This window comes from Rhinoderma darwinii, chromosome 2 (genome assembly GCF_050947455.1).
Source record: "Rhinoderma darwinii isolate aRhiDar2 chromosome 2, aRhiDar2.hap1, whole genome shotgun sequence".
Lineage (NCBI taxonomy): Eukaryota > Metazoa > Chordata > Amphibia > Anura > Rhinodermatidae > Rhinoderma > Rhinoderma darwinii.
Window position 1 is genome coordinate 352,251,076 of NC_134688.1, and position 25,926 is coordinate 352,277,001.

The 25,926-nt window shown below is 40.1% G+C and overlaps 1 protein-coding gene across 14 annotated transcripts in view; it reads right to left on the reverse strand.

Moving 5' to 3' along the window:
• PLEKHA6 (pleckstrin homology domain containing A6) overlaps positions 1 to 25,926 on the reverse strand; it is a 181,026-nt gene that overhangs the window by 70,191 nt on the left and 84,909 nt on the right. For all 14 annotated transcript variants that reach the window (XM_075853745.1, XM_075853744.1, XM_075853737.1 and 11 more), the window contains exons 2-3: positions 5,941 to 6,012; positions 5,751 to 5,859 (exon numbers count right to left, since the gene is read on the reverse strand). In XM_075853745.1, the coding sequence (XP_075709860.1) occupies positions 5,751 to 5,852 (102 nt within the window). In that variant the 5' untranslated portion in view covers positions 5,853 to 5,859; positions 5,941 to 6,012. The remainder of the gene's footprint in view (positions 1 to 5,750; positions 5,860 to 5,940; positions 6,013 to 25,926) is intronic.

The window sequence follows — 25,926 nt, forward strand, 5'->3', positions numbered from 1 at the left end:
GCACACGCTCGTGTAAATCCGCCCTAACTAAAATAAAAATCTATATAAATCAATACAATGCAAGTCTGCAGAGGAAATCCGCAACCAGTCCGCTTCATCTGAACGTGCCTGTAAACTGGTACCAATATTTGTGAAATCATTCTGACCATGGACAGGACAGAGAGAGACCTAATATGAAACGTGAAGCTTGTACTATTGGACTGTATGGGCATGGCCAGACGTGGCGTATTCCGCATCAATGCCGCACATAATCTGCGTTGCAGATTCTGTTGCGGCTTTTCCTAAAATGTGCAGTAAATTGCTGCGGATTAGCCGTTGTGTATTCAGGTGAAGAGTACTTCCTGCTGTCTTTTAAAACATTTCATCTCAGTCTGGCTATAGACCTCGAAACACATAGGTCCAGCCAGAATGATGAAATATCCTGTTCGTAAAACCAGTACGCAACGCAACACACATAACATCTGCGGATTTCATTGCGGAATTTTGAATTTCCATTGAAGTCAATGGAGAAATTCCGCAAAAAGTCCGCTACAAGTGTATGCTGCGGACACCAAAATGCGCACCGCAGCCTATGGTCCGCAGCAGAGTTTTCCGCTACGTGTGCACGAACCTAACTAAAAAAGTGTGGAAACCAATGGAGAAAATGTCCGTTGCGGATTTCCGCAGCGGAATTCCAGAGCAATTCCGCCACGTCTGGCCATGCCCTATGTAGCATGGGTGTTAACTAAAACGATAGCAGCCATAGCAGCTGCTATGGGGTCTGGAGGCTGAGAAGGCCCAGTCAGGTGCAAAGTGCATATTCCATTTTAGTGGGGAAAAACAAGTTCACGCATTCATATGCAACACATGCATTTGTTTATATTTTTTACATTATATATGCACACATACCTTTATGTCTTAAATATACCTTAGTATTAATATTCATATTTATTCACATTCACATATTTATTATGCATATCACATTAACATTGTATATATTACAGTCATCGTACACTGCTTTGTGCTTTGTGCTGTGTTCTTTGTTTTCATTTTTTTGCACTCCCCTTTTTTTACTTTTTTCACTATATAAATTTTTAGGTTTTTCTACTAACTTTCCTTGTAAATGCATTATGTAATTTTGGTGATTATGATTCCTTAGTACTGATTTCCTTTGTGGATATTAAGGTCACCTATGTACCAATGCACTTATGTACTAAAAACTACTATTTGGCTAAATTTCCTCTTACTGTGATACTGCGTTCTCTGCTCAGTGTCGCTTTGTGATTGGAGCGTGGTGACTGGCCACTCTTTCGTCACTCATGACGTGTCGGACTCTGGACTCACGTGACCGCGTGTTGACGCGGTGACGTGTCTCTGGCTCCAGCCCCTCATGACTGACGCTTCCGGAGGGCGGCCATCTTACTCTCCAGGACGATGGGACCAGTAACTATACAGTGAGGTAATGTAATTTCAACGGTGTATCTTCACCTGACGCATGCTCTTGTAATTGGCCAGTCCCCATTTAAATATGGTGAATTTATTGTTCAACGACACCCCCAGACAAAGGCATTAGCGCCAAAATGCGCGTTGTGGCGGACGTTCGCTGTGTTTCCTCCTGCATCCATTATGGGTATGATATATCCCTTTGATATGCTTCAGCATCCTTGTGTCTAATTGCTTCTCTCTATGTTTATATGGACCTAACACATGTTCAAATACTATATATTTTTTGTGCCTATACAGCACTCTTTTTATTCATATATGGTCTATTTACCTCAGTCTATATTAAACCTGTTGGAAGGTGTGTCATTGGCACAATTTTGTACTCTTTGTTCATTTGTGAGATACACAGTGTATTGTCCTTTTTTATCTGTTGGTTTATGGATTCCTCATTTTATTTATTGTCTTTTATTATGTAACTCAATAAATAATTTTCTATTTTTGCATATCCTCTTGTCTCTACAGCATCTGTCTCATGTAGGTTATATTTATCCTTGATGCTTTTGGGTATACACCCTAGGATCAGCCCATATAGTTTACATACACTGATTATTGAATCATATATTTGGGCTACTAGATCCATGCTGCATTTTTTGGTTAGGTCATAGGTTTCAGTCTATGATAGCAACGGGTGAAGTCCTCTGTGTAAATCTGAATACTTTTTTTCTACTGCTCTAACTAAAATAAAAATCTATATACACTACCGTTCAAAAGTTTAGGGTCACTTAGAAATGTCCTTATTTTTGAAAGAAAAGCACCGTTTTTTTCAATGAAGATAACATTAAATTAATAAAAAATACACTCTATACATTGTTAATGTGCTAAATGACTATTCTAGCTGCAAACGTCTGGTTTTTAATGCAATATCTACATAGGTGTATAGAGGCCCATTTCCAGCAACCATCACTCCAGTGTTCTAATGGTACATTGTGCTTGCTGACTGTTTTAGAAGGCTAATGGATGATTAGAAAACACTTGAAAACCCTTGTGCAATTATGTTAGCACCGCTGTAAACAGTTTTGCTGTTTAGAGGAGCTATAAAACTGACCTTCCTTTGAGCCAGTTGAGAATCTGAGTTCGATTAAACTCTCAAAATGGCTTGAAAAAGAGAGCTTTCATGTGAAACTCGACAGTCTATTCTTGTTCTTAGAAATGAAGGCTATTCCATGCGAGAAATTGCTTAAGAAACTGAAGATTTCCTACAACGGTGTGCACTACTCCCTTCAGAGGACAGCACAAACAGGCTCTAACCAGAGTAGAAAGAGAAGTGGGAGGCCCCGCTGCACAACTGAGCAACAAGACAAGTACATTAGAGTCTCTAGTTTGAGAAATAGACGCCTCACAGGTCCTAAACTGGCAGTTAAATAGTACCCGCAAAACGCCAGTGTCAAAATCTACAGTGAAGAGGCGACTCCGGGATGCTGGCCTTCAGGGCAGAGTGGCAAAGAAAAAGCCATATCTGAGACTGGCTAATAAAAGGAAAAGATTAATATGGGCAAAAGCACACCGACATTGGACAGAGGAAGATTGGAAAAAAGTGTTATGGACAGACGAATCGAAGTTTGAGGTGTTTGGATCACACAGAAGAACATTTGTGAGACGCAGAACAACTGAAAAGATGCTGGAAGAGTGCCTGACGCCATCTGTCAAGCATGGTGGAGGAAAAGTGATGTTCTGGGGTTGCTTTGGTGCTCGTAAAGTGGGAGATTTGTACAAGGTAAAAGGGATTTTGAATAAGGAAGACTATGACTCCATTTTGCAACGCCATGCCATACCCTGTGGACAGCGCTTTATTGGAGCCAATTTCATCCTACAACAGGGCAATGACCCAAAGCACACCTCCAAATTATGCAAGAACTATTTAGGGAAGAAGCAGGCAGCTGGTATTCTATCTAATGGAGTGGCCAGCGCAGTCACCAGATCTCAACCCCATAGAGCTGTTGTGGGAGCAGCTTGACCGTATGGTACGCAAGAAGTGCCCATCAAGCCAATCCAACTTGTGGGAGGGGCTTCTGGAAGCATGGGGTGAAATTTCTCCCGATTACCTCAGCAAATTAACAGCTAGAATGCCAAAGGTCTGCAATGCTGTAATTGCTGCAAATGGAGCATTCTTTGACGAAAGCAAAGTTTGAAGGAGAAAATTATTATTTCAAACAAAAATCATTATTTCTAACCTTGTCAATGTCTTGACTATATTTTCTAGTCATTTTGCAACTCATTTGATAAATATAAGTGTGAGTTTTCATGGAAAACACAAAATTGTCTGGGTGACCCCAAACTTTTGAACGGTAGTGTAAATCAATAGTGCAAGTCTGAGGAAATCCGCAACCAGTCCGCTTCATCTGAATGTGCCCTTAAACTGGTATCAATATTTGCAAAATCATTCTGACCATGGACAGGACAGAAAGAGACCTAATATGAAATGTGAAGTTTGTACTATTGGACTGTATGTAGCATGGGTGTTAACTAAAACTGTAGCAGCCATAGCAGCTGCTATGGGGTCTGGAGGCTGAGAAGGCCCAGTCAGGTGTAAGGTGCATATTCCGTTTTAGTGGGGAAAAACAAGTTTGTGACCTGTATTTTGTCTCATATTGGTTCTCTTTCTCTGATATTTGACATTACTATCCCCTGTACTGTTGTCTGCTGTGGAATTTACTATCATCTAGGTGGTGGGGGCCCATTCTTGTCCTTGCTATGGGGCCCTATGAATCCTAGTTACGTCCCATAGTTGTTAACGTAACCACCATTTAGTGAGCTTGAAAAATCCTATACTTTTTTTGGTCTAGTTTTCATCTATGTACCGGCTTCTACACTTTTCATAGCCACAAAAAAGTAAGTATTTGTATCACTTTGGCAATATTCATTTATAAAATATATTTGGGCAATACTGCACCTTAACGTATTGCCCAAATGTGGGATGAACTTTGCTCTAAAGTACTTTTCCAAGCCAAATACAAAAAGTCAAAGATACTAAACAATCATCACCAGAGCTATATGAACCTAAACCTAACCAAAACCAGCACCTCAAAATGAATCACTAAAATAAAAAGTGGCTATTTACTGCAGAATTAGTGAGAAAAATTATCACTTAACATGAGAGGTAAATGGCCATAGATTTACCTTTGACTTACCTTTGCCATTGAGACAATGCTCGTATTGTCACATTAAATTCCTTAAATTAATGTCTAATGAACATCTCTTAGGCCAAGTTCAGATGAAGCGGATTTGCTACGGATTTGTAATGCGAAGTATGCTGCAACTTTGTGACAGTCTTCCACTGCAGAACTAAAGGTTAACTAAATGTTCAACAATCTTCTGACATGTCACAGTGACATGTCAGAAGTTTTGATCGGGGGGGGGGTCTCTGAGCTTTGAGACCCCCCACCAATCGCTAAAACAAAGCGGCAGAAACGCACGTGTGAGCTTTCTCGGAAAGATGATGTAGCGGTGTATGGGCCCATAGACTTTCTATTGAGTCTGTACACCGATTCATCGGCTTTCCAAGAAAAGCCAAACAGAAACGAAGTGGCTCAGCGCTCAGACGAGCGCTTCTGCCGCTTTGTTTGAGCGATTGGTTCAGGTCTCAGTGCTCGGACCCTCACCGATCAAAACTTCTGACATGTCGCTATGACATGTCAGAAGTTTGTTGAACGTTACCCCTTTTTTGCAATGCATCAGGTAACAACCTCATGAAAATCTGCATGTAATACATGCGGTTTTAGATGTAAATGTAATAGCGGATTTGCTTTGAAATCGGCAATATAAAAAGTGTGCAGTGCGTGACATCCATATATGGTTTTAAAAAATGTAGGTAATTGTTTAACTGCTTTTTATTTTCTCCACTGTTGGCTGGATGGCACCTTTTTAATCTCTGCTTTATTAGGGCACAGATACTACTACAGTATCTACAATGAGTCGGACTTATCAGATGTTCAGGCCTCGATCTGCACCTGCTCATATTATAAACTGCAGCTCTGCTGGTTCTGATTGGCTGCTGTGTATACACACAAGTACCTAATGAAGTCAATGCAAAGAGAGCTGATCTCCAATGATAAAAAAAAACCACGTAGTAACTAAACCACTAGTAAAAAAGAGAACATCAACAAGTGACTGCCAGACGTATACTAAGGCAAAAGAACCTCAATAATGGAAATCATTCAATTTATTCCATTATCATCTCTGACAAAAAGGATTCAATTCCATAGATTCATATAGAAGTAGGACTTCTGAAATGTAGACCACTATATATTCCCTCAATATAGTGAGCTTACCCTTATGCTAGGACCATCTTGAATGGTGTCAGAAACCATGATGAACGTGGAATTTTCGTTGGCTAGGCTGGTAGTGCGCTTTGCTCCTGCCTCTGAGCTCATCTCAGACCTGGGCATTAAGTGGAGAGTACAAGGATTACAACACTACATCAGTCCAGAAGAGGCCTATACAAAAAGACTTCAAACTCACCCCAGTCGTCCAGTTTTCTTTGGGATCAGTCCGGTCACTGGGTGCAGAAAAGTGGTAAGGGGCGCATTGTGGCTATAGAAATAAAGAAAATGGGGGAAATAACTCAATATATCATCACTTTAATATATTAGCTTCATCACATAGGAATGGCATAAAAACACAAGATTCCAAACAGTGGCAAACCTTACATCTGAGGCGCCACCTGAATCTGTAGAGTACCACACAGATTCTTGTAAGGCTCCATACAATGCCCTATCGGGTGTGCATGTACAGAGCTATTCTCACTAGAAGGCCCTATGCATTTCTACGAGTTTTCATCCAATATACCACATACCGTGGTCCACAGATATTATCATCTTCTATCAACCGTCTATGACGCTGTTACTGCTGATACACCTGACGACGCTGTGATAGCAGTGAAACATGTCGGTCGTTTTTTAACACCACGGGCATAATACCCTATGGAAATCTTAAAGTAATAGAAGTGTTGATTTATGTGGTAGCAAAGAGCTCAGCTCTCATGGTAGAACCACTATATAATATTTACCTCAATAAAATCCCCTATATATTTACTATGGAGATTTAAAGATAAACTATTTTTAAGACAGAACTAAAATATAAGGTCAAAGCGCGTTTTTTTTAAATAACTATTTTTTCCTCCATTATAAATGGCGCGTAGATAGGGGTTGCTTATATTTGCAGACCACGGTATGTGGTCTATGGGATAAAAAAGAATAATCGAGATTTTCCCATCCGGCTCACTGATTTACGGACATCACCTCTAACTATTAACACTTCTATTAGTGGCCTATTTCATTTATGTGAGGCCTTAAAGTCAGTTAATTCAATTACATTTTAAAATCTTTTCTTTTTTGTTACAGGGGACCTGCCACCCCATTTTATCGTTTTTACATTTGCTTTGTATACAGTACATTAAGTACTATATTAAAAAAGAAATAAAGCTTATTTCAAAAATGGGCATCATGGTCAGCCGTAGCAGTTACCTGCTGGACTGGGCACTCAACTTCTGTTCAGGACCATGATATTTGTCTCTGATCAAGGCAATGAGGCTGGAATTCAACCAATCTTACCAATATCAATAGCTGAACAGTCGGCCGTTCACACATACAGATATTTTGTTCGACAGGAACAAAAAAAATTCTACAGGAAAAACTGATTTCCATCATTTCTCAACTTTGCAGAAAAACCTTCCTTACAATAAGCATGATTTATCCATTCAGAATTTTCCATTCTTCATGTTTCGTGACTTGCTTTATTTCTAATCTATGTGTGGCTCCCAATTCAAAGCTGGCAATAAAAAAGGGCACCTGGCTAATATGGCCTTAACTTCGTGCCAATGGCAGCAATAAGGAGGATGACATTGAGAACAAAAATAAAACCAGAGTAAATGCATTATATATTAAACTGCAGAATAAAAAGATTAAAGGTACAGTATTCCCCAAATGCCTACATCGATGCGTTCAGCTGTTTCTATATGATCAGATACTGCATTGCAGCACTGCTTCCCTCACCCTGTCTTCAGGGGTGCTGTATAAAAAATATATATATATATATATATATATATATATATACAGCTGGTCAAGTGTGTTAGATATGTATAAAAGTAAGGAAGGGGTTAAAGGAAGTAGGTACGTACCTGTCCCTACCACCGCCGACGCGAAACTTAAGCATGTTCTAGCTGCCCACTGCCCTTAGAGGTGATGCGGGAGAGGCAGGTGATGGGAAGAAGGCACATGCTTGTGTCATGGACATAAGAGGACACTGCAGGGGATAAATGGGAGGAGGGCGGGTCACTTGATGTCGGGGATAAGCTGCTAATAGTTGAAAGGTGAAATAAGTGTTGGCAGTCAGGCAGGCTGCCAGGTGCCCCGTTACTCTGAGTAAAGCAGCCTATGTGTCGGTGATGTAGAAGACTACAGGTTCTAGTGTGAACCAAATGGATTTCAGCTCTAGGGGTTGGGTGAATATAACCTGCTCATAGTTGGTGTCACGCACCACATTGCTATACACAACTCAATCTTGCTGTATATAGAGATGAACATGAGTCAGGTTTTAAGTCAATACAAATGGAGTTATCAGTCTGATAAATCAAGCTGAATATTATATGTAGAGTCACCTGCAGACCAGCAGGGGGCAGATTTCCATCACATCTGGAGGCTACTGTGACCTTAATCCTTTCATTAGAGGGTTGTGTTAGGATAGCCTTGTTCTACCCTGACCTAAAACCATGTGCTAAAAGCAGGAAAATCCCTTCAACTTTAACCTGACTTATCATAAATCAGGCTATGCAGGTCATACACATTATTCTCTTCTGTATAGAGGACAGGTGTGAACAGACATGACCAGTGAGATTTATGGACCTATGTATTTTGTGCAGGTTTCAGGGGTCTCTCCTATTTATGGTACATTTTCTATGATGTATGTTTGAAGATCGTAAACAAGTAATTCAGGCTCTTGAAAAACACTGCTTGCCAAATGTGTATCACTACTAGTGATAAGCGTCCGCTAGAGGCTATGCTGAGCCTCTTCATATGTACTGTCATTTCAATGGGACATATTTTTCTAAGATATATCCGTAAATAAAAACGACTGTATTTAGTACAGATCTGGAGGCTGTTTCTGTGGATTCAGGAGACTCCTCATAGAAAGTCCCATTTTTGACACTGTATTTCCCCTCCCCTCTTGTCCAGGTTGCACTCACATCAGGACCAGCCTCAGTGTATTTTTTGGAACAAGCTGCAGCAGATAAGGTGTTTCCCGGATTCCAGAGTCTGAGAGAAGAAACATCTGGAGTTAATAAAAGCTCCAGGAATGTTCATCCCCCTTCAGACACACAATACAAGGATCTGTAGCCCCTCAATATCCATGGAAGGGGCTTAAAGACTACTGAGATTTAGAGGTGGAGGCGAAATATACCAGTTTAACACTTTACCTGACACAGAAAGAGCATTTGTTTTCTGTTATCACTTGACAAATACGTTATTACCACACATGTAGTTATTATTCTATCTCATATCTATCTATCTATCTATCTATCTATCTATCTATCTATCTATCTATCTATCTATCTATCTATCTATCTATCTATCTATCTCATATCTATCATCTATCTATCTATCTCATATCTATCTCATATCTATCTATCTATCCATCTCATATCTATCTATCTATCTATCTATCTATCTATCTATCTATCTATCTATCTATCTCATATCTATCTCATATCTATCTATCTATCTCATATCTATCTATCTATCTATCTATCTATCTATCTATCTATCTCATATCTATCATCTATCTATCTATCTATCTCATATCTATCTATCTATCTATCTAATATCTATCTATCTATCTATCTATCTATCTATCTATCTATCTATCTCATATCTATCTATCTATCTATCTATCTATCTCATATCTATCTATCTATCTATCTATCTATCTATCTATCTATCTATCTATCTATCTATCTCATATCTATCTATCTATCTATCTCATATCTATCATCTATCTATCTATCTCATATCTATCTCATATCTATCTATCTATCTATCTATCTATCTCATATCTATCTATCTATCTATCTATCTATCTCATATCTATCATCTATCTATCTATCTATCTCATATCTATCTATCTATCTATCTATCTATCTATCTATCTATCTATCTATCTATCTATCTATCTATCTATCTATCTCATATCTATCATCTATCTATCTATCTATCTATCTCATATCTATCTATCTATCTATCTATCTATCTATCTCATATCTATCTATCTATCTATCTATCTATCTATCTATCTATCTCATATCTATCTATCTATCTATCTCATATCTATCATCTATCTATCTATCTCATATCTATCTATCTATCTATCTATCTATCTATCTATCTATCTATCTATCTATCTATCTATCTATCTATCTATCTATCTATCTATCTCATATCTATCTATCTATCTATCTATCTATCTATCTCATATCTATCATCTATCTATCTATCTATCTCATATCTATCTATCTATCTATCTATCTATCTATCTAATATCTATCTATCTATCTATCTATCTATCTATCTATCTATGTATCTATCTATCTATCTATCTATCTCATATCTATCATCTATCTATCTATCTATCTATCTCATATCTATCTATCTATCTATCTCATATCTATCTATCTATCTATCTATCTATCTATCTATCTATCTATCTATCTATCTATCTATCTATCTATCTATCTATCTATCTCATATCTATCTATCTATCTATCTATCTATCTATCTATCTATCTATCTATCTATCTATCTCATATCTATCTATCTATCTATCTATCTATCTATCTATCTATCTATCTATCTATCTATCTATCTCATATCTATCTATCTCATATCTATCTATCTCATATCTATCTATCTATCTATCTAATCTATCTGCAAAAGGAGTCCCTCAAGGAAACAAGTCAAATAAAAAATGACTGAACTGATGGAAGAATGTTAGGCATTAGCAGAAATGTTATAAAACACTGAAAAACAGATTCTTCCATTCTGCATGTTTAACTGAATTCCTGGTATTTGTAATAATTTGATACATTGTAAAGAATTGGTAATAAAAATTATCTTTTTCTGAACTTCAAACACTAAGGAGATCTTGTCAAGACCGACACCTTACGGGACTAAGCTGAGTGTAATAATCTTTCACTGATCCAACGCCACTTAAAAATTCCATTAAAAAACACTGTTACATTTTACAAAACCCTGGCGTTTTAACATGACATTTTTTATGCCGTTTTAAACGCCAGAAAATATCTATATGTGAATGCAATGTCCAATTGTCAGCTCCCAGACCTTTATAAGCTTTGACCGAATATGTATGTTATTTCCAAAATTTTTCAGTAAAATATCATATAAAATCGAACCTGTTGGAACTGTTTCCCTAATAGCACAGTATACACTACAGCCAAAATGTGACAATCTAGTGATATCAGTGTCAATCAAAATGCAAATGTTCCCGGCCCACGGCAGCTCTGTTCCATCCACAGGTAGTGAAACATGCTTGGCCTATCGTAGGTTGATGAAACTTATTGTCCTGTGCATGCCCCAATTCCTGACAGTGGAGACCGAGTGTTTGTCAAGTGGTCTAGTAAATTAACTAAAGAGGACCTGTCTATAGGTCATATAAGTTAAACTGGTTAACTGACCTGAATAGCACTGTCTCCCTGATGTCATGTTTTTTTTTTTCCTGGACCCCCGTTCCAGAGATTTGGTCCACTGTTTGTTAGGGTATGTTCACACGAGGGCGTCCGTAACGGATGAAATTACGGGGATGTTTCAGGCTGAAAACATCCCCGTAATTTCAGCCGTAACGGCATGTGCAGGCGATTGAACGCCGCGTCCATTACGGATGTAATTGGCGCTGCTATTCATTGGAGTCAATGAATAACGGCTCTAATTACGGCCAAAGAAGTGACAGGTCACTTCTTTGACGCGGGCGTCTATTTACGCGCCGTCATTTGACAGCGGCGCGTAAATTACGCCTCGTGTGAACAGACAAACGTCTGCCCATTGCTTTCAATGGGCAGATGTTTGTCAGCGCTATTGAGGCGCTATTTTCGGACGTAATTCGGGGCAAAAACGCCCGAATTACGTCCGTAATTAGTGCGTGTGAACATACCCTTATAGTTAGTTAGCCAACGGGGTGGAGCTAGCTTCCCTAGCTCTGATGCTGATCAATCAGCATTAGGCAGCTTGAGGGTAGTTCACGCCCTGTTGGCTAACTGGAGCATATTAGCATAGAGGGAGCCAACACAACCATGGGCCATATCTCTTGAAAGGGAGGGTCCAGAAAAAAAAGGAAAACAGTGCTGGAATCATGGAGAACGCGCTATGCAGGTCAGTTAACCAGTTCAACTTATATGACCTAGAATTCAACATGAATATTAGTCATTACCTTATTAAACCTTTACTTATGATGGACCTAAACAGGCAACTCAGTTATAAACATTTTTAGCAATTTACTCCACATGCATAGTTACATCATTGCAACTATTGAATTATCGTACTTAGAGCATTCTATCAATGCAGTTTAGTAGGACACATATTTACTTGTATAATTTGTATATGTATTAATGACCAATTTTCTATAAGGATAAATAATACTTTCATTTTTTATAGCAAATATCACTACGGTCGCCTGGAATCATTGACATCGTGAAGGTACGATGTGATTTGTAAAAAAAGGACTCACTTTTGTGCTACCATGCAAAAACGCAAGCCTTCGTTTGTTTTTTTCAGCATTGTTTTAGTCAATATATGTGACAAAGGTATCTTGACAGAACTCACATGTGTACAGCCTGCCAGACACATTCTGTTCTCCATTTATATGCTCTTATCTTATCACTAAGGTAAAAACAGCACAGGGTCATGAGGTTAGACAAAGTGTATTTATTGCTGGGATTAGATGGTGACATACAAACAAATAGACACACTCAAAGAATCCTCATCTCACATGTGGTTTATAAGGAACGCTGAGACTGGTGCAAGCACTGCTGGTAAACTGCTTGCACCAAACCTAGTGGTGAGGCATGATCATCCTTTATATGTATGCGCAGATGTCTTACTCACATCCACTGTTGGATCGCTACTATTGAACTATACAGAATGTCAGATTGCAGTTAATATGCTATAATATACAATAAGCATTTGCCAAAAAAACATTTTCTACCATGCCGCATATCTTTGTAGACTGATGCAATAGTTATCTATATATATGCTCAAAGGTCATTGATCCTGTGTTACTTAACAAATATGTACAATGATAATAACTATAACTGTATTTATGTGCAGATACAACCCAACCACATCTTCTCAAAGTAAACTTCTAGATCCTCCAGATTTTGCAGAAAATAATTATTTTTTTTTTATTTATATATATGTGTGGGTGTTAAAGGGGAGGTCCAGGATTGGAAAAATGGGTCTACTCTTTTTCTAGAAACTGCACCACTTTGTCTATGAGCGTTGTCTGATATTAAAGTAAAGAGGACTCAGGAGCAATCCAGGGCCAAGTTCAAGCAAAAAAAAAACATCCCTCAAACCGCTCAATAAATGGAAAAATAAAAAAGGATGGCTCTCGGAATATAGCAAAACAAACATTTTTTTAACTATACAATTCGTTTTTTCTTTGTAGAAGTAGTTAATCATAGAAAAAAACAATATCAATTTGTTATCACCGGGATTGTATTAACCGGCAAAATAAAAGTATTTTTTTTTTTCAGTTACCCAGTACATTTTATGGTAAAATAAATGGTGTCGTGAAAAACTACAACTCGTCCCGCAAAAAAGAAGTACTCATACGACTATATCGAATGCGGGGAGGAAAAACCCGAAAGTGAAAAACCGAAAATGGTGGGGTTAAAAGTAACTGGTCAATAAATGGAAACATATATAGGAATAAAAGTCACCACAGAACAGTAGCACATGTATTAACTTCGCATGTTACGTGACAGAGGTTGACAGCAGGCAAACATCTCACCCTCTAGTCACCCACAGAGCTAGCACAAAGTTTTCATTTCGACACATTAATCATATTGCAACACATTGTCTTAAGGAACGCAGTATATAAAAAGCCTGATGATGACCTGAGCACTAGAAAACTTCTTTCATTTACACAGCTGGAGACAGATGTTGTATTTCTGAATCTTTTTTTCATCCAGCCAAATTCCAACCACACCCTGCCCAGCCATTCTCCCCCTCCACCTCTGCAGTAGAAACAAAGCATTGCTAGAGCAATTACACAAAATACCACTCTACTTGCATGAGCCTCTATAGGAAACAGGCAGGTCATAAATCCATTTACATCTACTTCTAGGATCTTCTCTCAACTGGATAAATATATGCAAAAGAACCAGTTACTGCAATGTAGTAAATGATATCATGTTACTACATATCTAGAGCCTATTAGTGGTAATCATGAATAGAAGGTTGAAGTCAAGCTAGGAGCAAAGGTAAGATCCAGACAAAGAGGGCACGCACATTTTAACATTCTGTGTTGGTTAATAATATATCTTTATAGGGCTCGGAGCTCCATTTTTCTGATACGGAACTCCAAATCTCCGGCTCCTTTTCATACTGAATGAAATGTCAAAATTTGGTCTGCCTGCCACAGCCACTAGGGGGAGCTTAGGAGCTTACTAAATACTGTTTTTATTACCAGTATAAGTAGTATGCAGTAAGCTTCTAAGTTTCCCCTAGTGGTTACTAAAGAGGGTAAACCTTTTATAATTTAACTTTATGAGGCGCTCCAAACCCTATATGGATATATCATGAAATCAATAAGAATAGAATTCTGGACCTATTTTGAATAAAAAAGCAAAATGGTGTTCAAAGGGGGACATTCACTGCAAAGCACCCACAGACTTTGGATGGCTATTGTTCAACCTGACTAATTTTGCCAGAATCAAGTGACAGTCCTGATGTCAACGAGTGGCATCCATCACCACCGGCCAACATGGGTGATTTAGATGACCTGAGTTGGTTATGACAAGTTTTTGCTGCGTGATATTTTTGGTGCATTTTGCATGACCTGTTAAACAAATTTCTCTTCCTTATCACACCCTTGATTTGACTTTTTTTTTTTTGCGCCAGAATTTTGTGGCACCTTTTTGGTGCACATTGGCTCATTTTAGGCCACACCCCATTCCGGCAAGCCACGCCCTCACTTCAAACACTTTTAAAAAGTGTCTAGCAGGGTGCAAACATCAAAAATGCATCAAACTGCACCTGTTTGTGCCGAAATTTGGCACATTTTTTTACACTTTCTAGACCAAGACACAGTAGTAAATATGCCCCACAGTTTTTAAAGACCAAATACGCAAAACATTTCCATGAGGCCTTATTCACACGACCGTATTTCACGTCTGTGTTACGCGCGTTAAAACATCGGACGTCACACGGACCTATGCAATGCAATGGGGCCATTCAGACATTCAGTGTTTTTCACACAGCGTGTGTTCGCAGCGTGAAACTCACTGCATGTCCTATTCTTGTGCATTTTTTGCGCACCAGTTGCTAAAGAAATGATGAGGAAAAAATAAAACACCTTCAGTTTTTTTTGCTGCCGTAAAAAATGTGTGACATACGGATGACATACGTGAATAAAAAACGCAGACGCGCACCGTACACGGATGCCACACAAAACTGCAGTGCAGGAAAAATCCTGCGTTTTTTTACGCGAGCAAAACGGACACGTTCGTGTGAATAAGTAGTTTGCAATTAATTAATTTAGCCCCATGCTTTCTATTAATTTTAGTTTTTTCCTCCCCGCCTTCCAAAAGTCATACTTTTTTTTTTTTCTACCAACATAGCAGTATGGTGTGTTTTTTTTTGCAAGACGAGTTGTAGTTTTTAATAGCAACATCACTGTCCATATATCGTTAACTATGGAGTCCTTGGCCTTTTCAGTGGGATATGTTGCTACCTTCTGTTAGTATACCTACGGCGGAAGGAAAAAACGCCATGTGAATAGGGCCTTAGATGCCGTGGCATTATGCAAGTAATATCAATTCGTCAGCACTGAACCCTCTGATTGGCAGCAGCAGTCACATGCTTCATACATGTAAACAATCACCGGGAGTGCCGATATAGGTAAGTACTGCTTCTTTCGTGTATGACGCTGACCATTTACAGCGTGATCTCGCGTAAGTACCAAACAAACGTTACCGAAGTGTTGGGATTGTAAATAGACATCGCGTCTTGGCTGTAAGGAATGTCTATTCACTGTCAGGACACTTCAGTAACGTTAATGTGTGAGTATGTGACAGCACATAGTGAACAACGCAGGATCACTATGTGCTGAGTAAATCAATGGGGAAAAGTGTATGACGCTGATTGGATACTGATTGGTCAGCGTCATACACTTCTCTCCACAATGCCCACTTGGTCAAAAGTAAAAACACGCCCAGTTGTCTATTAAGAAAGTAATTAGCATAAAGCTAAAATCGCTCATAACTTGGTGAAAATAGATCGTTTTTCTGAATAAAAAGCACTGCTGCCACCTACATTACAGCGCCGATCTTATGTAGAAGATAGGGCACTTATAATGTGGTGACAGAACCTCTTTAAGTTAAAAAAAAAAAAACTCTCCCCAAAAAAATAAAAAAAACCTTTTTTTTTAATGGAAAATTATTTTATAAAAAAAAAAATAGCTCACCATAAAAAATAAATATTTGTTACTGCTGCAATTGTGACAACCAATAGACTAAAGTTAAATTATGATTTATAACGCACGGCAAAAAAAAGAAAAAAAGATGGCGGCTTTGCTGCATTTTTTTTTACATTACCGACTACGGTATTGCTTCCGCCCTTGCACAACGGAGACAAATGGGAACCATTTGCATCGGATCCGACACCATTGGTGATGTAAACGGAAATCCATGGTTTCCATTTCTTTCAGTCAGGGTTCCGTTCTGACGGAAATCTCCAACGGAACGCCAGAACGGAGTCCTGACGCAGATGTGAACGAAGGCTTAAATAGGTTTTTATTAAAAATAGTTTTAACTTTTTGAGATACAGCATCTATGTTTCCTGGATACATAGAAGATGTATCTTGCCGTCTAAGCCGAAACCGTCAGGCCTGCAGGACTGACGGATTCAGATGGACCTGCGCGTGTCTGACACGCAGGATCCACTTATTATGGATCACATCTAAGTTCATGAACTGCTGTGTTCAATGAAGCGGTCAGTCCTGCTGACGGATCCAGGATACAAAAATTGCTTTAATAAAAACCTATTTAAAAGTTGTTCACATTCACATTTAAATTATACAGTTTAAAAAAAAAAATTTGACTTCAAAGTTTAACATAGCCTTTAAAATAAAAAGAATTGTGAATTTTCCAAATTTGATGTATCCCAAAATGGTGCCATTGAAAAAAACAACTAGTCCCGCAAAAAACAAGCCCTCATGCCGCTACATTGATGGAAAAATAAAAAAGTTACAAAACAATTCAAAAGCTGAAAAAAATAGCTCGGTCCTTATGGGCCAAAATAGGCCGGTTCTTAAAGGGTAAATAATATAATAATATTTATACAATAACACATACAATTAAAAAATGACAGAACCGTTTCTTAGGAACAAGCATTATCAATCACTACATCAAATATATATATGTCGATAACTCAAATATCTACTGTAAAATAAGGATATTTATTATATGTCATAGAGAAGATCAAAGCATGCTGAGGGGAAATAAAGGCTTTGGGCACAATTGCTTGTATCAGCTTGCCTCATATCTACATTTATCTTTACTAACAGTCAAAGGAAACTCCGTTTTTGAATAACAATTTACAACATTCTACAGTTACAATTTACATAGAGTAACTTTGTAAGGCTCTGTTCACATCTACGTCGGAGTCTCTATTAGGGGCCTATGTTACAGGTTCTGCTCTTTTTGCAAAACAACATGATTGACGCCATTGCAGAAACAGGACGAAACCCATTAAAGTCAATGGGTTCCATTAGGCGCTGATGGTTTCCTTCATGTGAAGTATCCGGCGGCTCCGGTTATTCGTTATTCTGCTATGACGAAGCAGAACAACGGAAAACCTGAGCAAAGATCTGAACGGAGCCTAATTTTATTTCTTTACTTATCTTGGACTGACTTTAAATTACATAATGTTTTTTTCTTCATTCATGTCTCAGGGCCCATTCAGACGAGCATAATTCCAGTCCGTGTGCTGGGCGTTGAAATAACTCACAGCACATGGACCCATTGATTTCAATGGGGCTATTCAGACATGCGTGAGTTTTCATGCAAGTGTCCGTTGCGTGAAACTCACTGCATGTCCTATATTGGTGCGTTTCTCGGACAGCACACAGACAACATCCGTGTGCTGTCCGTGTTTCACGCATCAAATACATAGAAAAGCAGAGACAAATGTAAAAATAAAATGAAGTGTGATAAACAAATGACACGCAAAGCACACTGATGCCAATACGCAACGCACATGGACAAAAAATGTAGGAAAAGCGATGCATTTTTTACACGCGTAAATTGGACACGCTCGTCTGAATGTAGCCTTAAGATGGCCATACACTAGGCATTTTGATCGGCTGAAAAGGCTGTTATAGATCATTTCTGTCAATAGTCGATGTTCTTTCTTGACAAGAACGAGTGTGACAGATGTTGGCAGAGGGCACATATCTGGAAAAGTTGATCTGCCGTGTTGTATTATTTGGTTGTTGTCGGGTGCAGCCCTTGGAAAGTAGTAACATGCCAAACAACAGATCTGACATCAATGCAAGTCCAGACCAACAAACATATCAAGGCAGAGATCAATGCACAATTTCTCATTTTAACTCATGACACGTCCAGAATCACAAAATCAAGCACAAGAGTTGCAGCTGTCTGTTTCCAAGGGCAACCAACAGAATTTTTAACTGGTTCCCGACCGCTGGCTGTGTTTTTACGGGCAGCGGTCAGGGTCCTTAAAACCCGTGCCATAGACTTTTTACGGCGCAGGTTTTAACTTGCTGCCCGCGCGATCTGAATGTTGGGTCTCCGGCTGTCAGTGACTGCCGGGAACCCTGAGGAGAGGATAGGAGCAGCTTTCGCTGCTTCTGTCTTCTCCGATCTCTTTTATACAGCGCTCAATGAACGCCGCTGTCTCTATTGCTCCCGGTGTTCATGTGCCTGGTCACACATGATCGCCGGGTGCCGTTAGTGGCAGGCTGCTGCTGGGTCTTACTAGACCCAGCACAGCCCCATTAGTGACAATCGTCACTATGAGAGGGCTGATTTCCCCTGTAACTGGGGCTGCTGTGCAGCTCAAGTTACAGTGGAAAAACATGGTGTAAAAGAAAGAAAAAACATATATAAAGTTCCCCAAAGGTCTTTTTTGACCTTTGAGGGACAGACCATAGTAATGAAAAAATAAAAGTAAAGTGATTTTTTTTTAATAATAAATACACATAAAATACCCACCCCAAAAAAACGTTCCCCCCCCGCCAATCATTGTTGTAACGCTAGCCCTGACCCAATTACCCTAATATAGACATGTAATATATTAAAATTTACAGTAGACAATGACCATCACAAATAAAAGGTCTATTTTTTAAAAAAAATAGCTGAAAAGTAAAAAAGCTTATTTTTTTACTATTATTTTCAAACTTTAAGAATAAAAATTCTAAAATAGAAAAAAGGATGTGTATAAAAATAATAAAAAAGAAACCTACATTGTCTGCGGAAAAAAACATCGCAAAAATCACGTCGCTAGCCCAAAAATAAAAAAGTTATAGCCGTGCTAAAAAGGGCTAAACGGTGTCCGTTCCTGAAGGCTCAAAATAGCCCGGTCCTGAACTGGTTAAAGCACCATAGTGTTTATTATTAAAGAGACAGTAAAGCATGAAGTACGCATAAAGTCTGTCAAAATTATGAGTAGAAACTGTAAAATGTTGCCTGAACGTGGAACTACTTACATAATTTTTAAGGCTGAAAAAAAAAAGTACGGTACATGTAGTTCAGCCTATTATCCTGTAATGTTGATCCAGAGGAAGGCAAAACCCCCATGAGACAAAAAACTATTTTCCTCATCTTTGAGAAAATGATTCCTTCCCGATTCCAATCTGACAATCAGAATAAATCTCTAGATCAACGACCCATCTACAGTAATCTAGTACATTTACCTTGGAAAATCATTAAACTCAAGAAAGAGGCTGTGTCACCAGTTCATCACTTCCCTATCTCCTACCTAATCTAATAGGCGCTTTAATACTAATAACTCCTTTGTTTTTTGTTTAAAAAAACTTTTATTATTTCCTGGGTTATGTTCTTTTTTATAATTATGCTAATTTTCTCTTAATGGCCAACTGGGCGTTTTTTTTCTTTTCACCATGTGGGAGTTGTATAGAAAACAATGACGCTGACCAATCAGCGTCATACACTTCGCAACGTAAAAATACGTTGCAGCAAATTCGCACGTAATACGCAACGTGTGCATTCAGCCTTAGGCCTGATTTACACGAGCGTGTGCGTTTTGCGCAGGCAAAAAAATGCAGCGTTTGGCGTGCGCAAAAGGCACTTGACAGCTCCGTGTGTCATCAGTGTATGATGCGCGGCTGCGTGATTTTCGCGCAGCCACCATCATAGAGATGAGGCTAGTCGACGTCAGTCACTGTCCAGGGTGCTGAAAGAGTTAACTGATCGGCAGTAACTCTTTCAGCACCCTCAACAGTGAATTCCGATCACAATATACACCAACCTGTGAATAAAAAAAAGACGTTCATACTTACCAAGAACTTCCTGCTTCCTCCAGTCCGGTCTCCCGGCCGTTGCCTTGGTGACGCGTCCCTCTCTTGTCATCCGGCCCCACCTCCCTGGATGACGCGGCAGTCCATGTGACCGCTGCAGCCTGTGATTGGCTGCAGCCTGTGCTTGGCCTGTGATTGGCTGCAGCTGTCACTTGGACTGAATTGTCATCCCGGGAGGTCAGACTGGAGGAAGAAGCCGGGAGTTATCGGTAAGTCAGAACTTCTTCTTTTTTTTACACGTTCATGTATATTGTGATCGGAAGTCACTGTCCAGGGTGCTGAAAGAGTTAAACTGTTTCAGCACCCTGGACAGTGACTTCCGATCACAATATACATGACGTCGCGTACCGGAACATTTTTTGCCGGGTTCGGTCAAAACGAGTTCGGCCGAACCCGGTGAAGTTCGGTGCGCTCATGTCTAATTTGACACTCCGTTTGTATGTTTGTAAACAGAAAAGCACGTGGTGCTTTTCTGTTTACATTCATCCTTTTGACAGCTCTGGCGCGAATCACGCAGTTCGCACGGAAGTGCTTCCATCCGGCATGCGTGGTTTTCACGCACCCATTGACTTCAATGGGTGCGTGATGCGCGAAAAACGCACGATTATAGAACATGTCGTGAGTTTTACGCAACGCACTCGCGCTGCACAAAATTCACGCATTGTCTGCACTGCCCCATAGAGTAATATAGGTGCGTACGACACGCGTGAAAAGCACGCGCGTCGCACGCGCGTATATTACGCTCGTGTAAATGAGGCCTTAGGGTATTTTCACACTGGGCAGATTAGCTGCGGAATATCCACAACAGAATTCATTGCAGAAAATCCACAGTGTATTACAGTAGTTGCAAAGTGGATCAGATTTGAAGATGAGATTTCGGGCGGATTCCGTCCGAACCTCCCTCGCGGGAGAAAGAAGGGACATGCCCTATCTTCGTGCGGTTACGCCTCTGACCTCCCATTGACATCAATGGGAGGCAGAGAAAGCGTATTTCGCTGAGTTTTTTGCCCGTAGCACTCAATGGGCACGAGCTAAAAACGCAGCAAAAAACACGCCAAATCAAGGCAAACGGCGTACAGGAAAGTCAAAATCTGCCTCAAAATCACAAATGGAATTTTAAGGGTATGTGCACACGAGAACTGTCTTTTACGTCTGAAAAGACAGACTATTTTCAGGAGAAAACAGCTGCGTCGTTTCAGACGTAAAAGCTCCTCCTCGCATTATGCGAGGCGTCTTTGACGCCCGTAATCTTGAGCTGCTCTTCATTGACTTCAATGAAGAACGGATCAAATTACGTTACAAAGAAGTGTCCTGCACTTCTTTGACGAGGCAGTCAATTTACGCGTCGTCGTTTGACAGCTGTCAAACGACAACACGCAAATGACAGGTCGTCGGCACAGTACGTCAGCAAACCCATTCAAATGAATGGGCAGATGTTTGCCGACGTATTGTAGCCGTATTTTCAGACGTAAAACGAGGCATAATACGCCTCGTTTACGCCTGAAAATAGGTCGTGTGAACCCAGCCTTAGGCAGAATTTTCCTCCTGCAAAAAACTGTGTGAACATAGCCTAAGGAATCTTCCTGCCGTCGGCAGGAATAGTTGTGCAGCGGATTTTGCGGCGGCACCCGCCAAGCAAAATTCACCATGAACTAACCCTTAATATTGAAAACATTATTAATAAGAATAAGCTGGACAACTCCATTATTGGCATGAAAACCAGGACAAAGCTGTGACAGCCTCTTACCGATTTTCATGGAAGCTATCAATTTAAGAATATGTTTGCCATGATCTCTGTGTATTTCTAAATGTTGCAGTGAAGCAGGTACAACCTGAATCAAAACGCAAGTTCTCCTGTGACATAGCAGCAATGCTTGCTCCTTGTGAAGCAGTGAAGCTAGCATCTGGGCCAAATCAGATGATTTCACGACTCTGTGACTTAAATGTTTACCGGCATCTGGATAACAAAGATTCTTGGTCTCTTTAGCTTTGGTGGTTTTCTGAAAATATATGTATGGACATATGTGGCATGTATGAATTCTGCACATCTTAAACCTTTATTTTTAGGAAGTGTTTTTGCATCTAAGGCTTCGTTCATATCTGCATCGGGACTCCGTTCATGGGTTCCGTCAGCGCTTTCCGTCAGGGGAACCCATGAACGGAATCCAAACTGAAACACACGGAAACCATAGGTTTCCGTTTACATCACCATTGGTTTCAATGGTGACGGATCCGGTGCAAATGGTTTCCGTTTGTCACCGTTGTGCAAGGGTTCCGTCGTTTTGATGGAATGAATAGCGCAGTCGACAACGGTAATGATTCCATCAAAACGACGGAACACTTGCACAACGGTGACAAACGGAAACCATTTGCGCCGGATCTGTGACCATTGAAATCATTGGTGATGCAAACGGAAAACCTATAGTTTCCGTTTGTTTCAGTTTGTATTCCGTTCATGGGTTCCCCTGATGGAAAGCTCAGACGGAGCCCATGAACGGAGTCCCGACGCAGATGTGAAAATACTGTGTGGGGGACGCTATGGGGGGCATTATACTGTGCGGGGCAGCTACAGGGGCATTATACTGCGTGGGGGCAGCAATGGGTGTATCATACTATGTGGAGGGCAGCTATAGGGGCACGATACTGTGCGACGGCAGCTATGACGGTAGTACACTGTGTGGGGCAACTATGGTAGCATTATACTGTTTAGGGACAGGTATGAGGGCATTATACTGTGTGGGGGCAGCTATGGGGGCATTATACTGTGTAGGGAGACATTATAGGGACATTATACTGTGTGGGGAGGCACTATAGGGGCATTATACTGTTTAGGGACAGGTATGAGGGCATTATACTGTGTGGGGGCAGCTATGGGGGCATTATACTGTGTAGGGAGACATTTTACAGTGTGGCGGGCACCTTGTGGCATTATACTGTGTGGGGAGGCCCTATAGGGGCATTATACTGTGTGGGGGCAGCTATTGGGGCATTATACTCTGTGGGGGGCACTATTATACTGTGTGGAGGCAGTGTCAAGGGACATATTACATACCGTAGTATATAGCAGGCTTGGGATATATATTAAATCAATGGAGTGGCATGCAAATAGGGTTGTGGTATGTAAAAGGGAGCGTGGCCTAAATAATCATTCATTAATCGTAATCGAGGTTACATGTTTATTAATCGTGATTTTAATTTAGGTCATAATCACCCAGCCCTAGTTTGGGGGTTATAATAATATTATAATATACTTTTAATTAAAATGTTATGAAAAAAGTCCTGAAAACCCTAGAAGGGAAATGGTTAAAAAGAAATATACTTAGGCCTCATGCACACTTCCATCACCATTTTCTCGGACGTTTCTGACGCATCCGTGTGTCCGTTTTGGTATCCGTGTAGTTTCCGTGTGTACTCAGTTCCCAGTTCAGGTATCCGTGTTTCCGTTTTAAACGGACGCTGTGCTTCCGTTTCGCTTCCGTGTTTCCATTAAGAAAACGTAAGGTATTGAACTTTATTTGAACTTGTCACATGTCCCAGTCTGTGAACTGCCATTGCTAGGGCAACGGATCCGTCAAAAATCACATCCTTTTAGATCGCTATGTGCTGTCTTATACTAACACATTAACAATACTGAAGTGTTTAGACAGTGAATAGACATTCCACGGGATGTCTATTCACAATCTCTGCACTTCGTTACAGTTTCTATGGTAGTTACAGCAGAGGAAGCGTAATCTCGCGAGATTACGCTGTAGGTGACAGGTTACAACGAGATTACGCTTCCTCTGCTGTATCTACCACATAGAAACAGTAACGAAGTGCAGAGATTGTGAATAGACATCCCGTTGAATGTCTATTCACTGTCTAAACACTTCAGTATCATTAATGTGTTAGTATAAGACAGCACATAGCGATTTAAAAGGATCCCTATGCGCTGACTAAATGAATGGAGAGGAGTGCATGATGCTGATTGGTCAGCGTCATACACTCCTCTGTACAACGCCCACTTGGTCTAAAGTAAAAATACGCCCACTTGGGCATTAACTCCTTAACGCCGAAGGACGGATATATCCGTCCTCAGCAGCTGCTAGTTCGCGCAGGAGGACGGATATATCCGTCCTGTGATGGCGCGGGTACTGTCACTGTACCCACGCGATCAGCAGCAGGAGCACGGCTGTTATACTCAGCCTGGCTCCTGCTGCAACTGCCGGAATCGAAGCGCGCGCCGATTCCGGCAGTTTAACCCATTAAATGCCGCTGTCAATAGTGACAGCGGCATTTAATGTGTTTGACAGAGGGGGGAGCTCCCTCTGTCACCCGATCGGCGCCCCCGCAAACAAATCGCGGGTCGCCGTCGGGTTTCCATGACAGCCGGGGGTCTAACAAAGACCCCCAGGTCTGCCTTCAGCATCTGCCTGTTAGGCGATGCCGGAGGCATGACCTAACAGGTTGCCTGTCAGTTTTACACTGACAGGCAATAATGCTTTGGTATACGAAGTATACCAAAGCATTATATATGCGATCAGCACATCGCATAGTGAAGTCCCCTGGTGGGACTAAAAAAAAAAAAGTAAAACAGTTAAATAAAGTTTGTGAAAAAAATAAATAAATAATTACAGTCAAAGTCAAATAAAACTACTTTTTTGGCCCAAAAAGTGGTTTTATTTAGTAAAACGGTCAAAACAAATCACACATACACATATATGGTATCCCCGCGTTCGTAACAACTTGACCAATAAAATGAACATATTAATTAAACCGCCGGATGAACGGCGTCCAAAAAAAACGCAAAAAACAACGGCAAAATTCTCTCTTTTCTCCCATTCCCCCCATAAAAAATAAAATAAAAGTTAATCTATAAGACCTATGTACCCCAAAATAGTACTAATAAAAACTACACATTGTCCCACAAAAATCAAGCCCACGTACGGCCACATCGACGGAAAAATAAAAACGTTACGCCTCTTGGAACGCGGCGATGCAAAAACAAGTAATTTTTTTCTAAAAGGGTTTTTATTGTGCAAACGTAGAAAAAACATATAAAACCTTTACATATTTGGTATCCCTGTAATCGTGCCGACCCATAGAATAAAGTTAACATGTTATTTACGCTGCATAGTAAACGGCGTAAATTTATAACGTGAAAATTAATGCTGGAATAGCTGCTTATTTTCAATTCTCTCCTAAAATAAAGTTAATAAAAGTTAATCAATATGTTATAAGCATCTAAAAATGGTACAATTACAAAATACAACTCGTCCCGCAAAAAACAAGCCCTTATACGGCTATGTCGACGGAATAAAAAAAGAGTTACGACTCTTGGAATGCGACCGTGAAAAACCAAAAAATAATCCTTGGTCATTAACGTGCAAAATGGCCCGGTCATTAAGGGGTTAAGCAACTCATTAGCATAAATCTAAAATCGCTAATAAAGTGGTGAAAACAGATCGTTTTTTTTAATAAAAAGCACTGCTGTCACCTACATTATAGCGCCGATCTCCTTATGTAGGAGATAGGGCACTTATAATGTGGTGACAGAGCCTCTTTAACAGGCAGAGGAAGGCAGACCTGGGGGCCTTCATTAGGACCCTGTGCTGCCATGACAACCATTGTATCGTTGAGGGCCAATGGGCTGTCGGAGGGGGCCGCACCCCTCTTTCCAGC